Genomic DNA, 16,194 nt, shown 5'->3' on the forward strand with positions numbered 1-16,194 from the left:
AGATGTCCATCGGGAGCATCCATAGCTCAGTGTTAGAGCATCTGCTTCGCATGCAGAAGGTCCCAGGTTCACTCCCTGGCAGCATCTCCAGGTAGGGCTGGGAAAGGTTCCTGCCTGAAACCTTGGAGATCTGCTGCCAATCAGAGTAGATGATACTGAGCCAGATAAACCAATGGTCTGACTTGGTATAAGGCTGATTCAGATCGTATGTTCCTATGTAGTTTGTAAGTGAAAGAATCCAAGTTCCTCCTCTGGCATCTCGAAAGGATTTCAAGGAGCCAGTATCAGTATTAGACGCTGATCCCTGGAATCTGAAGAGCTGCTGCCAGCCAGAGTAGCCAATATTGGGCTAGTTAGACCAAGGACTGGGCTCAGTACAAAGCAGCTCCATCTAGGGAGTCATTTCACACACTTAGCAGCAAGTTATTCTGTGATGGCTGTGGTCGTGTGAACCCCGCTTGCTTCACAGCCAGCCAGGAGTTCTCAGACTTGGGTCTCCAGCTGCTGTTGGACTACCACTCCCATCACCCATTGTGACTGCAGATGATGGGAGTGGTAGTCCAACATCTGGGGTCAACTTTTTCTAGTTTCCTCTCTCTCTCCAGCTTTGGCGCGATGCCTAGCAGAACCACACAGAGAATAAAGCTTTTTTTTTTTTTAAGTACAATTTATTAATGGCCCTAACCACAGGTGAACTGCCCCATGTCTTGCTTGAGGGATCAGGCACGCACAAACCGCCCACACTCCGAACTTCTGTTGGCTTGACACCGGTTGTGAGTTCTCCCAAAGAACCCTGGGAACCGGGGTTCGATAATCACTTTCGGTTAAAGCCCGCCCATCCTTGGCTCATAAAACGATCATACCCATGAGCGCGCGAGAGACTCTTAAACCAGTTTAATTCCGTAGTGTAGACGTGCTCTGGGAGAAGTTCTCCATCACCCCCTCTTTGCTTGCAGCTTCTTGCTGTAGTTTTTAAAAATGCTGTGGTTTGGGGCCTGATGGATATATATGTAATTTCCCCCTCCAGTCACCTGAAAGGTAGTCTGTTCACCTTGCAGGGAATAAAGCCTGCCGAGGTGGGCAGGAGGGATATGGATGGGGCCATTTTCTTCAAGGAGGCATCTCTTCCAAAAGGCCTTACTGCGTCAGCTTAAAGGATTCCCCTGTCATCATTGCCACAAACTCTGTGGATAGAAAACAAAGCAGAAACGGTTATTCTTCTATTCCATTTTTTCCTCTCCCTGCTTTTTTCCTAAACAAGAACAGAAAAGCCTCCCCCAACAGTATGGAGACCCTGTGCAAACTAACTTTTTTTTTTGCTTACTAAGATACATATTTACCTCTTTCAGATCCCTTTGCAAATCTTATCTTGGGTGCTTTTAGCACAGCCCCTGAGTTCCCCTCAGAGATATGAAGCTGCCAAATACTGAGTCAGACCCTTAGTCCATCTAGTTCAGTACTTTCTACACAGACTAGCAGCGGCTTCTCCGAGGTTGCAGGCAGGAGTCTCTCCCAGCCCTATCTGGAGATACTGCCAGGGAGGGAACTTGGGACCTCCTGCATGAAGTTGCTTTTCCCAGAGCAGCCCCATCACCTAAGGGGAATATCTCACAGTGCTCCCGCATAGAGTCGCCCTTACAAATGCAAACCAGGGTGAACCCTGCTTAGCAAAGAGGAACATTCATGCTTGCTACCATAAGACTGGCTCTCCTCTCTTAATTATTTAATCTGGCACTGTGTGTATGCACACACCCCTCTACACTTTGGATATCCTTAGCAAAAGCGGTCTTGCAATTGGTTCAGCGAGAGAAGGATGCAGAAAGAAACACTGCCTTCTGTCTCCCTCTGCTGCAAGATCAGAGGCACTGCAAGCCTCCCTCGATAGATCCATGCACAAAAGCCAAACCTTGTTTTGGAAACAATATTAAGGCAGAGTCAGACAGAAGGGAAGTTGGATTGTGCTTGTGGATCTGTGGGTAAGGTCTCCTGATTCTCCAACATCAAGTCAAATTTGCAATGGGGCAGCGGGGGGGAGAATCCCAGTTGCTTTGGTATGGCTGGTCTTCTGCTAATAGTTCCCTCTCCCTAATATTGTATTTGTTTTGTTTATTGTTACATATCTATACCGCCCACTCCAACAGCTCCGGGCGGTTTACAAAACCAAACCAAAACATAATCATCTAAATATCCAACTTAAAACCATAAAATCTAAATCAGTCCAACACCGTTTAAAACAGTTAAAGCAAAACAGTTTTAAAACCCTGGAAGGCCAGGCCAAAACAATAAGTTTTAAGGGCTCTCTTAATAATGTTGTCAGTAATGTTTCTAGACCACACATTTCTTTGGGGGGTGCATTCCGCAGCCCAGGAGCAGCTACAGAGAAGGCACTGTCTCTGGCCGTCGCCAAACGCACCAGTGGCAGCTGGAGATGAATCGCAACAGCTGACCTCAACATGCAGTGGGGATCATACCGAAGAAGGCATTCTCTAAGGTAACTCGGACCTAAGCCGTTCAGAGCTTTAAAGGGAATAACCAGCACTTTGTATTTTGCCCGGAAACATATTGGCAGCCAGTTCAGCTATTTCAAAACAGGCATACTATGGTCTCTCTGGATTACCTTGGAGGCCAATTTGGCTGCCGCATTGTGAACTAAGTAGGGGATTGAGAAAAGAGGTACCTTTTTTAAAAAGAGGTGTTTCTCTGTATTTAGCAGAAGGGGAGCTTTTGGCCCTATCCATCCCCAGCACAGCATCCCTCCAGTGACTGTTGCTGGTGTCTATCTTATGTTGCTTTTTTTTAGAGTGTGAGCCCTTTGGGGAGAAGGAATCATTGTATTTATTTATTTATATCTATGTGAACTGCTTTGGGAACTTTGGTTGAGAAGCGATATACAAGTACTCGCCGTAATCGTATATGCACAGAACCAGTGGTGACGCAAATGCCTCCGCGTGTGTTTGGAGCTGGGGGTGTGTGTGTGGCTTGACTGGAATTTGAACTGGACTTCAGACCGAGCCCCGCCCCCAGTTCGGTTTGAGTGTGAACCTCCGAACCGGGCCGGCTCGATTTTGAGCCAGATTGCACATCCCTAGAACGAACTGAAGTTTCCGAACTACGTACAAAGGCAGCCCTATGTAGAGTGCATTGCAGTAGTCAAGCCTAATCATTTTCTGTCCCAAGATAACCAGAATGCAATGCAAACATGGATGGAATTGTGCTCCCAATACCTTCGTAGTCGATGGTCCCATCCCCGTCCTTGTCTGCTTCCTTCATCATGAGTTCAGCTTCGTGTTCATTGAGGGGTTCCCCAGCGTTCGTCAGCACATACCTAAATGGCAAGAAACGGGATTCTCATAGAGTTGGAAAACAATATTATCCGAATCGATTTTTGGAGTGTAAAATTATCCTTTGCCTAGAGCCAGCGTGGTGTAGTGGTTAGAGTGCTGGACTAGGACCAGGAAGACCTGAGTTCAAATCCCCATTCAGCCATGCTACTAGCTGGCTGACTCTGGGCCAATCACCTCTCAGCCTAGCCTACTTCACAGGGTTGTTGTGAAAGAGAAACTCAAGTATGTAGTACACCGCTCTGGGCTCCTTGGAGGGAGAGCAGGATATAAATGTAAAATAATAATAATAATAATAATAATAATGTAAATAATGCTCTGAACTATTCTCACCCCTTCTAGATGAAGGGTAATTGAGAAAAAAAAATAGAATTGGAGAATATTCTTTTCCAAGTGTCAAGAGAAGTTAGGCTCTTTCCCTGCCCTACCTGAAAATACCAGGAGTTGAACATTGCAAAGCAGGTGCTCTACCATTGAGCTCTGGACCTTTCTTCACAAATGAAACAGCTGCCTACTGAGTCAGTCCCTTGGCCCATCTAGCTCAATATTGCCTACACTGGCTGGCAGCAGCTCTCCAAGGTTTCCAGCAGGGGCTTTTCCTACTCCAACATGGATGTACTGCCAGGGGTTGAACCTGGGATCTTCTGCATGCCGGCCGCGGCCCATGATAGCCAATGGATGAGTCTAATCCTCTCAGCCCACGACTCCATGGAATTTCTTAAAAGAGCTACTGCCTTGCTTGGGTCAGATCCACTTAATGCAGCCATCTGTTTCTGACGGTGGTCAGCCAGATACCTAGGGGGAAAGCTGCCACTGTCTGCCCAAAGCATCTGGTACACTACTCCTAAAGCTGGAGGTTCTGCTTAACTGGGAGAGCCAAGAGCTGTGGGTGGATCATACGTTTGCCATTGTCAGACTAAGCCATGAAGAGCTACTGTGGAGGGGGGGGGTGTCTCCCGACTCTCTTCAGAGCTGCCTCCAGGTACCCACTTCAAGGTGTTCCACTCGATGTAGCCTTTGTGCTCCTGGTCGAAGACCTTGAAGGCTGCCCTGAGTTCCTCGTCCTGGTTCTTGGATTTTTCGTGGTAGATGCCCATCAAGACCAGGAATCCGTCACAGTTGAAGCTGCCTTTACCTGGGCAAAAGGAAGAGAGACGATCACTGGGGCCTGGGCCTGTGTTTCTGGTGTACGGTCTGCCTTGTCGGAACCTGCCTCCGACTGAGTCAGACGCTTGGTCCGTCTAGCTCCGTGTCGTGCTTACCGTCTTTGTCCACGTCCTTGGCCATCGTCTCCAGTTCCCGCTTGGTGGGGTTGATGCCGATCAAGCTCATGAGCCTTTCCAGCTCGGCCGTCTTCACTAAGCCGTTCCCCTCTTCGTCGAACATCTCAAAGATGCCCTTGTACTCCGTGATCTGCTCCGGGGTCAGCGTTTCGGTCTGCTCGGGGAAGGGGGACACATGAACTCAACATCCATCCAGGGCCCAATTCTGACATGTGGAGGCCCTAATACAGACCTGCTCAACTCTGCCCCCCCGCAGCTGTTTTTGGACTACAACTCCCATAATCCCCAGCCACAGTGGCCAATCGCCAGGATCGTCCCTCCTGCAGATGTTGGCCTACAACTCCCATAACCCCTGGCTATTGGCTGGTGTGGCTGAGGATTGTGGGAGTTGTGGTCCAAAAACCCCTGGGGAAGCCTAAGTTGAGTAGGCCTGCCCTAAGCTGTAGCTTAGTTAGGCCCCCTTCAGATATAACATGGAACCACGGGTGATTCCGTTCCCCCCACCCCATCCCATCGGCTTTCGGGTGGAAAGGAGAGAGGTGGGGGATCTGGCTGTGTGGGCTTCCTTCTTGACAGTTTTGTGGGTCCAAAACTGTGGTGCCAGTGTTCGGATCTAACGCTGGTGCTGCAGAACCGGAGTTTGAGGTTGCCAAACCCCACTCTGAACTGAAGGAATTTAGGAAGGGAAACCGTGTGTCCCTTCTCTCCTTCAACCCCGGTTTCTCCAATTCGGACACATGTCCAAGGAAACCAGAAGCGAAGGGACCTCCGGTTTCCTGTTCTGTCTGAATTCGGTGTTCATTTGTGCCTAAATCCAGCACGGCTTCTATCTGGAACTAGACCAAACCCTGACGTATGAAAAGTTACCAATAGGCGATTCAAGAATCCGATTCATCTTTCTTTTGTGGAAGCAATTATTGTTACTTTGCAGAAGCAATGATTTACGGATACGGATATGACAAATATTTATATACTGCTTTTCAACAAAAGTTCACAAAAAACCCGACTTACATGGATATAAATAAAGATGGCCCCCTGTCCCCAAAGACGCTGCAAGGGAATGAACCCGAGACCTTCGACATGCAGAACTGCACTCGCATACCATGATGCAGTGCAGGTCTGGATTTCCCTTTTTAAAAGCCCATTAGGAATATGGAGTAAGTTTCCTGGTCATCCTTCACCATACACAAACCAGCTTTGAGCTCAAACTGGAAGCAAGCACTAGAGGGCAGGCTCGTCCTCGAATAGTTTAGGATCCTGTGTGCTTCCTTCTGCCTCTCTGGATGACTTCTTCTTTTCCCCTTCTCTCCCCCCCTTTTTTTCTTCCTTTTCTTTTTAAGAGCAATGGAATTTTTTTGGAAAAGAAGCAGAATTTTCGATCATACAACTGAAAATGTTCTCTTTTTACAAAAAATATTTTTAAATTTTATTTACATTACTATCCCGCTCTTCCTCCAAGGAGCCAGGTGGGGCTGGGAAAGACCACAGCCTGAAACATCGCCAGGTAGGGCTGGGAACAAAGATGCACCTAGGAAATTTTGGAGCCTGGACCTAAAGGCCTTTGGAGCCACCACCCCACCCACCCACCCCTCGCTGGAGCCCCCAAATATCTACCTTACCCACTCAGCACTGCATCTTCCAGGGCGGCAAACAACTTGGACCCGGCAGTGAGTTATTTTTTAAAATATATTTACATATAGATTTTATAAATAGAACCTCGAACTGACTCAAACCCAAGCCAGACAGGGGTCCTAGTTCGGGTGGTCTAAAGCCAAACATGTTCGGTCCGGTTCGAGTCCGGTTCGGACTCAAACCGAACCGGGTCAAACTGGACAGCAAATAATCAAGATAAAAATCATCCGTGTGGCCAGGAAGATTCTTCAATAAAGGGGAAATAAAATGTAAACGGGATGATATAGGCAGAGTTGTTAACACGTGGGCTGTTGAGGACACAAACAGCAACGAAACCCCCCAGCACGTAAGGATACAAAACCAGGTATCTTTATGCAAATATGCATTCGCAGAAACATTTCAACACCTAACATTAACATCTCCCCATCCCACATATTTGTTTCCCTACTCCCCGCTCTGTCTCTAATGTAGAGGTCACACCGGGCACGGCACGACAACCACATCACCTGGGACAAACTAAAGAGGATTTGGTGGGGGGCCAAGGGTGTGGAGGCCCTGGACCTCAGCCCCGAAGTCCCACTAAGAGCCTCGAAGTCCTGCTAAGTCCCAGTAAGAGCCCTGCTGCCTGAAACCTTGTAGAGCCGTTACCAGTCAGTTTAGACAGTACCGAGCTAGATGGACCAAGGGTTTGCCTCTGGCCAGCAGCTTTTTATATCCCTGTTGCGAATCCTCCTGCAGGTGAGTTGGCATCAAAATCATTTCGGCATCGTTTTCTTTGGTACTTTGCTGCAAAATTTAAAAATATGGGCAGGGGCGTGTCGGGCGGGTGGAGGGGGGTTCTCCTCTCAGCATTTGCGGAAATGTTCACAGAAGAACACTAGGTCACGTTCTTCTTCCACTCACAGTCCTTTGGGTCAGAGCCAGCGGGGTACACCTGCCTATACAAAATTGTTGACTTCTGAGGGGCTATCAAGCGGTAGCCGCTGAAGACGAGGTACTCACCATTTTCTCTGTGGGTTCCGGCTGGCTTGAGAAGATGGTCTTGAGCCTGCTGGAGTTGGGGGCGAGGATGGAGACTGGAGTGGCTTTCTTTTACAGCTAAGAAGAAAGCTATCAGCCCTCGGTACCCAGGGGAATGAGAATCTTAGAAGCCTTTTTTGGATGTGAAGATGGAGGCCCCTATTTTGGGAGGAATCCCGCGACCAGAGAAACATCTGCTGCATCCTCAAGGCCTTCAGATCAGTTTCAGAGGGAGCTGCGTGGTCAGGACTGATACAGCCCTTCAAGCGTTCAAGGAAGCTTGAGGTACGTTATCTCAGCCTTACAACAAGCCTGCAGAGTAGGCCAGTATTGCCCCGTATTCCCGATAAAATTTGGATTGTGATTCATCTACAGAGTAACCACACTTTCTTTATCTATGTTTACGTTTCTATCCCGCTCTTCCTCCAAAGAGCCTGGCGCAGTGCAGAAGGTTATGGTGAATCCTCACAACAACCCTGTGAGGTTGGTTAGGCGGAAAGAGGTGTGACTGGCCCACAGTCACCCATGGCTGAATGAGGATTTGAACTTGGGTCTCGCCAGCCCGTCCATACACTCCAGCACCCTGGCTTTAATAACAGACTTCCGAATTATTGCTTTGCGACGTGAATACGACAAATATTTATATACCGTTTTTCAACAAAAGTTGAAGCAGTAGATAAATATTCTCCATGAATGTTCACGAAGTAGCTTACATAGTAAAAGCTATGATAGTAATACTTTGCTACTGATACTTTTAGCAATATTGCTAGTGCTTATACCTACTAATAAGCAATGGTTATTATTACTAGACCGATTACTAATCTTTGTACTTAAACACAATCTTTGTACTTAAATGACTCCACTCCACTTTTAGAGTGGAGGGTGTATTTTGTGACCATTTAATGGTTATCCAACTTTTCCACAAATGTAACCAAAGTGGCATGTAAGTATAGAACAATAACAATTGATATGATTAAGTGCTGTGAAGTCAGTGTTGACTCTTAGTGACCACACAGATAGATTCTCTCCAGGATGATGAGTCTTTAACTTGGCTTTGAAGGTTTCTCGGTGGTGCATTCATTGCTGTCATCATCAAGTACATCCACCTTGCGGCTGGTCGCCCTCTTCTTCTCTTTCCTTCCACTTTCCCCAGCATGATGGACTTCTCAAGGGAGCTGGGTCTCACATAATGGGTCTGATATATGATAGTTTGAGCCTGGTCATTTGTGCCTCGAGTGAGAATTCTGGATTGATTTGTTCTATGCGCCATTGGTTTCTTTTCCTGTCTGTCCGTGGTATCTTCAAAAGTCTTCTCCAACACCCAAGTTCAAAAGCGTCAATATTTTTTCTATCTTACTTATTCAAAATCCAGCTATTTCATCCATAGAATGTCATGGGGGGAAACCATTGTCCGGACGATTCTAATCTTTGTAGGTGTAGACACGACAAGGAATCTAGAAATCCTTTCCAAGGCCTTCATTGCAACCCTACCAAGTGCTAGTCTACGCCATATTTCTTGACGGCTGAATCCTTTACTGCTGATGGTCGATGTGGCGGGGTTCACAAGAGCAAAGCCACACCCTGCTACAGGCCTGCTCAACACTGCCCCCTCCAGCGGTTTTTGGACTACAACTCCCATAATCCCCAGCCACAGTGACCAATAGCCAGGGATTATGGGAGTTGTGCCAAAGTTGAGCCGCCCTGTGCTGTTAGAGACTTTTATCCTCCGCCGTACCATAGCACTAAGACGTCCCAGTCATGTGGAAATAAGCAAGTGGGAAAGCTTTTCCCCACCTCTGAGGACTCTCTTTATGAGAAAGGGATTCGAAAGGGCAATTTCAATGGATGTAGCAAGGAAATAGCTACTGCCGTAGGGGGAGGAGAGTGGGGCACAGTGGGTGGAGGCGAGAAAGCTGGACACTAGGAAGCTCTCACCGCATCTTTTCTTATCCATTTCTTCTTTTCTTTTGCCTGACTTTGCCTCCTTCCTTCTAGATTCTTTTCCCTCTGGAAATACACTTTCCTGGCAGCGGCTTCTCTAAGGTTTCGGGCAGGAGTCTCTCTCAGCCCTCTCTTGGGGATGCTGCCAGGGAGGGAACTTGGGACCTTCTGCATGCAAACATGCAGGAGCTCTTCCCTGAGCGGCCCCATCCCCTGCGGGGAAGATCTTACAGTGCTCGTATGCCGTCTCCCATTCAAATGCAAACCAGGGCAGACCCTGCTTAGCAAAGGGGGTGGTTCATGCTTGCTACCACAAGACCAGCTCTCTTATCTCTAATCGGGGTCTGATCCGTGTTCTTTTCTGCACTTCTGTCCTCAAGTCTGAGAAAATGTCGCGGAGACCCTGTAGGCACAGATCTCTCTTTCCTGAAGCAAAGGAGGAAAACTGTAGGGTTGTAACGCAACACCTCTTGTTCTCCCCACTCAAGGATTTGCTGGCCCTCTGCACGCCAGGTGGCTGGTAGTCCCAGGAGCAAACGGCGTCTGAGCTGCCAGCCAAATAAGGAGACCGGGCGGAGGGCAAATGTATTTAGAACACCGTCGAGGGGATTGAAAGCTATTAGCTAGGAAAAGCCGCTGTGTTGACTGCCGTTGTGTCGAGGGGAAGATGGATAGTGAGGCTAATCACGGGAGGGGGGAAATTAACAATTAATGGGGTCAACCTTGGATCTGTCATCTTTTTTTTAATGGGGCACCTAGGAGAGCTGGTCTTGTGGTCGCGAGCATGAATTGCCCCCTTTGCTAAGCAGGGTCCACCCTGGTTTGCATTTGAATGGGAGACCACATGTGAGCACTGTAAGATATTCCCCTGAGGGGATGGGGGCCGCTCTGGGAAGAGCACCTCCCTGCTTGCAAGCAGAAGGTTCCAAGTTCCCTCCCTGGCATCATCTCCAGATAGGGCTGAGAGAGACTCCTGCCTGCAACCTCATTGAAGCTGCTGCCAGTCAGTGTAGATAATACTGAGCTAGATGGACCGAGGGTCTGACTCAGTATATGGTAGCTTCCTAGTTTCCTATTCATTTGCATCCAAGACTAGGTTTTTTCCAAGTTCTTTGATGTTAGAAATCCGCAGGTCGTCTTAAATTTGGAATCCTCTTCTCTGAGGGCAAATACCTTTTTGCCTGCATTTTTTAAGCGGGGTTGTCTTAAATTCAGAGCTGCCTTCTATGTGGCTGAGTATGCAGTTTCTCGAAGCAGAAATCCTGGGATCTGTGTGCCGACGCACAGGGCTGGCGAAGAGGAGGAGAGTGAGTGAGAGGCAAGAGAGAGCAATTTTGTTTCTGTGTCTGACGTGCAAGCGCTGGAAGCCGGTATTCCAGTGACGCGGGCAAAATGACAACCTCCTGGGATTATTTCTGAAGGAGTCAAGTGGAGCTAAGCAAAGGGGAAACGCAGCTGAGGCCAAAGCTGGCCTAGCGTCCTGGGCGGGGGGGGGGCTTCATTCAGAGGTGTACCTAGGTAATGAGGGATGTGCACGAAACCACTTTGCCCGGTTCGGTTCGAATTTGAACCAGGTTTGAACCGGGAGGGGGTGGTCCGGTTTTGGTTTGGCTCGAAACTCCCTGCCCCCGGTTCGGTTCTTACCCCCGGATTTCTGGGCTGAAGTCCCCTGGGGGCTTCCAAATCCTTTTTAGTTTGTCCTGGATGGTTTGGTTACGTTAAAAATGTCTTAAAAATACAGTTGGGGTGGGTCAGTTGTTGGGCCTCCAAAGGCTTTAGATCCAGGCTCCAAAATGACCTGAGTGCACCTCGGCATCAACATTCCTGTTTTATGTTCTTAGATGCTTGTAAGTTGCATTGATGTTTTGTGCCCTCAACAACCCATATGTTAAAAATACTGGGTGGGGTGGGGTGGGGAGATGATGCTTAACTTGCATTGTGGGGGTGGGGGGCAATCCAAAGGTTTTGAGGTCCAGGCTCCAAAATTACCTAGGTGCACCTCTGATTGGCAGTGCTGTATTCTGGCACTGTTTAGGCACCCCCCAAGTCAGGCATCCTAGGCGATCCCTTTGCTTTGCCTAGTGGACAGGCCGGCTTTGTTCCCAGGACATTTTTTTTAAAACTGGCAATACACACACACACACACACACACACACACACACACACGGTTTTCAGGGTTTTAATTGTTTTGATAGTTTAATTGTTTTTTAAGATGTTTCTAAATTTGATGTTTATATTTGTATTTCTATTTTAATAGTTTTTAATGATTTCTGTTTTTTAATTGTAAACCGCCCTGAACAAGCTTGGAAGGGCGGTATAAAAATTGAATAAATAAATAAATAAATAAAAATACACACAGAGCGATTCCTTTGCTTTGCCTAGTGGGCAGGCCAGCTTTGCTCGCAGGACATTTTTTTTTTTAAACTGGCAAAACACACACACACACACACACACACACACACACACACACACACACACACACACAGTGCCCCACCCCAATCATCCCCTTCCCACATTCTCCTTCTTTGCTGCAGTGAACTGCATTCTGCCTAGATTTACTGGAGTGGCTATTCTCCGTTTGAGTCCGTGGGGGGACGGGAAACCGAAGCCATCGCAAGAACCGTGTGTGATCAATGAACTGACTTATTCAGGAGCTGTTGGCTTCTGTTTGTGTTTGCTGTGGCAAGCTGGTCTTCTCTCTTTCTTCCATTTGCACCTCAGAGGAGACCTCTAGCCGCCTCCTTATTTCAAGGCATTGAGCACCCCCTCTTGGGTTCTCTGCTGAGAGAGAAGTGTCTAAATAAAATTACCTTGTGCCGAGAAAGGGATGATGTGTGTACGCATGTGCCCTCCTCGCATCCAGACTAAAAATAGCCTCTCTCTTTCTCTCTCTCTCTCTCTCTTCACACACACACACACACACACACACACACACACACACATTTTCCACCGCCTTGGTCTCTGCTCTCTCCTCGTTGGGCTGGGCAGAGACGTCCACTTATGAGCGTTGCGGGCTTTTTGTTGGAGGAGAGAGAATCTGGCGCCTTCCAAAAGTTGGGCAGGAATGCCTTCTCCTAAACGGGCTGTCGTGTTATATTGATCTTTCCTTATCTCATCCCAATGTCCTGGAATATCAGCGGGGCTTTGCTGCAAGATCCAGCGGTTGAGTCTGGTTTTTTCAGTATTTGGCAGTGTCCGGAGGTGGGATTTCATGACGCCACCTCATTTTTGGAGGGTTCCTCGGTGGCAGAGATTCCCGACAGTGGGTACCTATATCCCAGCAGGGTACTTGAAGGGGCTCCCAGGGTGTGTGTGCAGCCACGAAGCTCACTGAGTGACTCTGGGCCCGTCACTTATCAGTCAGCCCTAACCTACCTCACAGGGTTGTTGTGCGCATAAACAGAACCACGCGCACACACCACTCTAGGCCCCTTGGAGGAAGACTGGGGTGCAAATGTAAAAAAATAAATAATTTCAGAGCCGTTTGGGGACAGGGATGTCGGGTTGCCAACGGTCCCTCATTACGCGGGAGGTCCCTCGTTTCCGGGATGACATGTTGGTCTCGATAGGGACCGCATTTGTCCCTCATTTTGGTGGCAGGATGAGCATTTTGAGAAGATTTTGGTTGAAAAGTGGTATAACGTGAACACAGAGAGTTGGTCTTGTGGTCGCAAGCATCACTTGTCCCCTTAGTTAAGCAGGGTCTGCCATGGTTGCATATGAAAGGGAGACTTCTTGTATGAGCACTGGCAGATATCCCTCTCAGGAGATGGAGCTGCTCTGGGAAGAGCATCTAAGAACTTAAGAACTGCCCTGCTGGATCAGGCCCAAGGAAGCCCATCTAGTCCAGCATCCTGTTTTGCACAGTGGCCCACCAGATGCCGCTGGAAGCCACAGGCAGGAGTTGAGGGCATGCCCTCCCTCCTGCTGTTACTCCCCTGCAAATGGTACTATCCTGCCTTGGAGGCTGGAGGTGGCCTATAGCCCTCCGACTAGTAGCCGTTGATAGACCTCTCCTCCATGAAGTTCTCCAAACCCCTCTTCAAGCCATCCAGTTTGTTGGCTGTCGCCACATCTTGTGGCAGAGAATTACATTGATTAGGTTGATTAGGTGTTGTGTGGGAAAAGTACCTCCATTGGTTCCAGGTTCCCTGCCTGGCTTCTCCAAGATCGGGCTGAGAGAGATTCCTGCCTGCAACCTTGGAGAAGCTGCTGCCAGTCTGTGAAGACAATACTGGGCTAGATAGACCAAGGGTCTGACTCAGTATATGGCAGCTTCCTGTGTTCCTATGTTCCTAATATGTTCTAAATAACAGCAATGCTGGCATTATTCAATAGCATATAATTCAATTACATATATGCCAATGATAGTCTCTTGATTACCACTGCATACACCTGCCCCCCCCCCACACACACACACCCAGCCAGCCCCCCCAACTTGTGTCCCTCATTCTGGCAATGAAATGTTAGCAGCCCTAACAGGGAGGGAACTATTGTCTTATAACTTTGCCATGTAAACTGCTTGCAGGACCTTTGATTGTTGTTCAAAGGTGGCATCCACCATTTCCGAATAATGATTTGCCCATTCGTTGATCCTTTGCTTCTAGACCTTGGCACTTTGAGGGGAAATGCACTCATAGGCATCCCTCGTATTGTGTCTGTGGACAGAACATCTTTGCACTGTTCTCCCCAAAGCCAAGACAGCGGTCCTCCAATCTCCACAGATCCCACCTGCTGTCCTCTGAGTCCTCCACAAGATGGCACCCAGAGTTAGTGTCAGTTAGTATCCTGGGAGGATGAACCGAATGGAAGAGGAACATTCCAGCCACAAGAGAAAGATGCAACCTTTGCAGTAATCGGAGAGCTGGTCTTGTGGCAGCAAGCATGCCTTGTCCCCTTAGCTAAGCAGGGGCTGCCCTGGTTGCATTTGAATGGGAGACTAGAAGTGTGAGCACTGGAATAGATTCCCCTCAGGGGATGGAGCCGCTCTGGGAAGAGTATCTAGGTTCCAAGTCTCCTCCCTGGCAGCATCTCCAAGATAGGGCTGAGAGAGACTCCTGCCTGCAACCTTGGAGAAGCCGCTGCCAGCCTGTGTTGGCATTCCTGAGCTAGATGGACTAATGGTCTGACTCAGTAGAAGGCAGCTGTCTATGTTCCTTTTTGTTTGTTTGTTTGTTTATATACCATCTGACTCAAAAGGCAATAAGGTTCACAAAGAGGAAAGCAATAAAAACAAAAGCAAACAAACGGTTAAAACCACAGTTTCAAACCATTTAAAACATTCAGAGACTACTAAAAGCCAGGCTAAAAAAATGCATCCTAAGGGCTCTTTTAAAGGCTGATAAAGATGTCCAGCCACAAATGTCTATATGCATTTATTTAATTTTAAAACATTTATGCCCTGCTCCTCCAGTACGTTACTGCTTGGCTCACACCATCAGTACAATAGATACAACACCAACCAGAAAGCACTGATAAAAATTAAACCAGTTAAAAGACCAAAGCTAAAGCCGCCTTTGAAAGAGAGGCATTCTAAACGTTTCAAATGAACAGTGCTAAGTAAACGGCTAAAAACCAAGGACTCCAAAACCTGGCAGCTATATGCAGTGGATAAAACTTTAAAAGCCTTTCTAAAAAGATGTGTCTTTAATTGTGTGTTTTTGTTTTTGTTTTAAACACCAAGGTTCAAGCTCCGGAGATACACCTAGGTAATTTTGGAGCCTGGACCCGTCCTAAAGGCCTTTGGAGCTCCTCTCCTTCCCTGCAAATTAAGCATCATAATGCTCAACCAGGTGACCACACCACCCAGGACAGACTGTAGAGGATTTGGGGACCCCCAGGGGGACCCCCAGGCTTTGCCCCGGAAGTCCAGAGGTAAGAGCGCTTCTGCTCTGTAGGATTAGGAAACGATCCTTGACTTCTTGGGACAGAACCCTCCCAAAGTAAATGGGGATCTGGTCGTAAGGGTGGGTGTGGCTACTATGGGGCGTGGCTGTGTGGGGGTGGGCGTGGCTGTGGGGGTGGCTATGAGTGGGCGTGGCTTTGGGGGCTGTCATGAAGAACACCTGCAGTTCTGCATATATGACATGTCTGGGGAAATGCATGGATGCTGATGATCATGTAACTCCGGGTAGCCTGCTTCCTGCCCTGCTTTTACCGGCCGTGTGTGAACCAGCCGACAAGACCCGGAGGGGAATCCTTCCTAGTCCCTTTACAGGTCTGATGCAGCTGAGCTGAGCGTGCTTTTCTGTTGAGTTAGCAAATGGCTGTCGTAAGCGCTTCCCTGGGGAAGGTTAGCCTGGGACTGAGAGGAGGGATAATGAGTCACGCTATTTACCATTGGAGACTCCGCTGGGAAAACAGACGGGCACTGTGGCCTGCTCGCTCTGCAGGGCTTTTCTTTCTTTCTTTCTTTCTTTCTTTCTTTCTTTCTTTCTTTCTTTCTTTCTTTCTTTCTTTCTCCCATTGCGACATTCCGCCCATCATTGCGTCATCTTGCAACAGCGAACGTTTGCCGTGCCAAAGGGCTGCATTTTGTGAGCTCGGCCTGGTCTGTCGGCTTGCTGGCCGGAGGGAGCAAAGGAGGCGGATGAAAACGAGAAGAAAATCCCAGAGACAGCCAAACCAACAAATTAAAAAGATCCCGGCCGATCATCCCTCATTCCTCATTCAGGAAAGGCAGCAAAAGAAAAAAGAGTGAGTGCGTCAAACGTGCGCGAGAGCGATTGGTAAGAGAGTTAGCCGTGGGTAGTATTATCACCCTCGGATGTATTTAAATGCAACCGGCCGTTGCATTTGCATTCTTTTATCGTGCTCGACCGGGCGACCACACCACCCAGTGATGGTGAGCAAAATAAATAGCATCCCGAACTAGGTGGACCAATGGACTGACTTGGTCTGGCAGCTTCATATGTGCATCGGGGCATTCATAGCTTGTTGGGAGAGCACTTGCTTTGCACACAGGAGGCCCCAGGTTC

General features: G+C 48.2%; 1 protein-coding gene across 1 annotated transcript; it reads right to left on the reverse strand.

Moving 5' to 3' along the window:
- Positions 1-705: 705 nt before the first annotated feature.
- Positions 706-15,688, reverse strand: CALML6 (calmodulin like 6). The gene is made up of 5 exons (XM_053281326.1): positions 15,555-15,688; positions 4,604-4,778; positions 4,332-4,476; positions 3,225-3,325; positions 706-1,184 (listed from the first exon to the last, which is right to left on the reverse strand). Exons 1-5 carry the CDS (start codon positions 15,681-15,683, stop codon positions 1,138-1,140), a joined length of 597 nt encoding a protein of 198 aa, XP_053137301.1. The 5' UTR covers positions 15,684-15,688; the 3' UTR covers positions 706-1,137.
- Positions 15,689-16,194: the final 506 nt, after the last annotated feature.

This window comes from Hemicordylus capensis, chromosome 16 (assembly GCF_027244095.1).
Source record: "Hemicordylus capensis ecotype Gifberg chromosome 16, rHemCap1.1.pri, whole genome shotgun sequence".
Lineage (NCBI taxonomy): Eukaryota > Metazoa > Chordata > Lepidosauria > Squamata > Cordylidae > Hemicordylus > Hemicordylus capensis.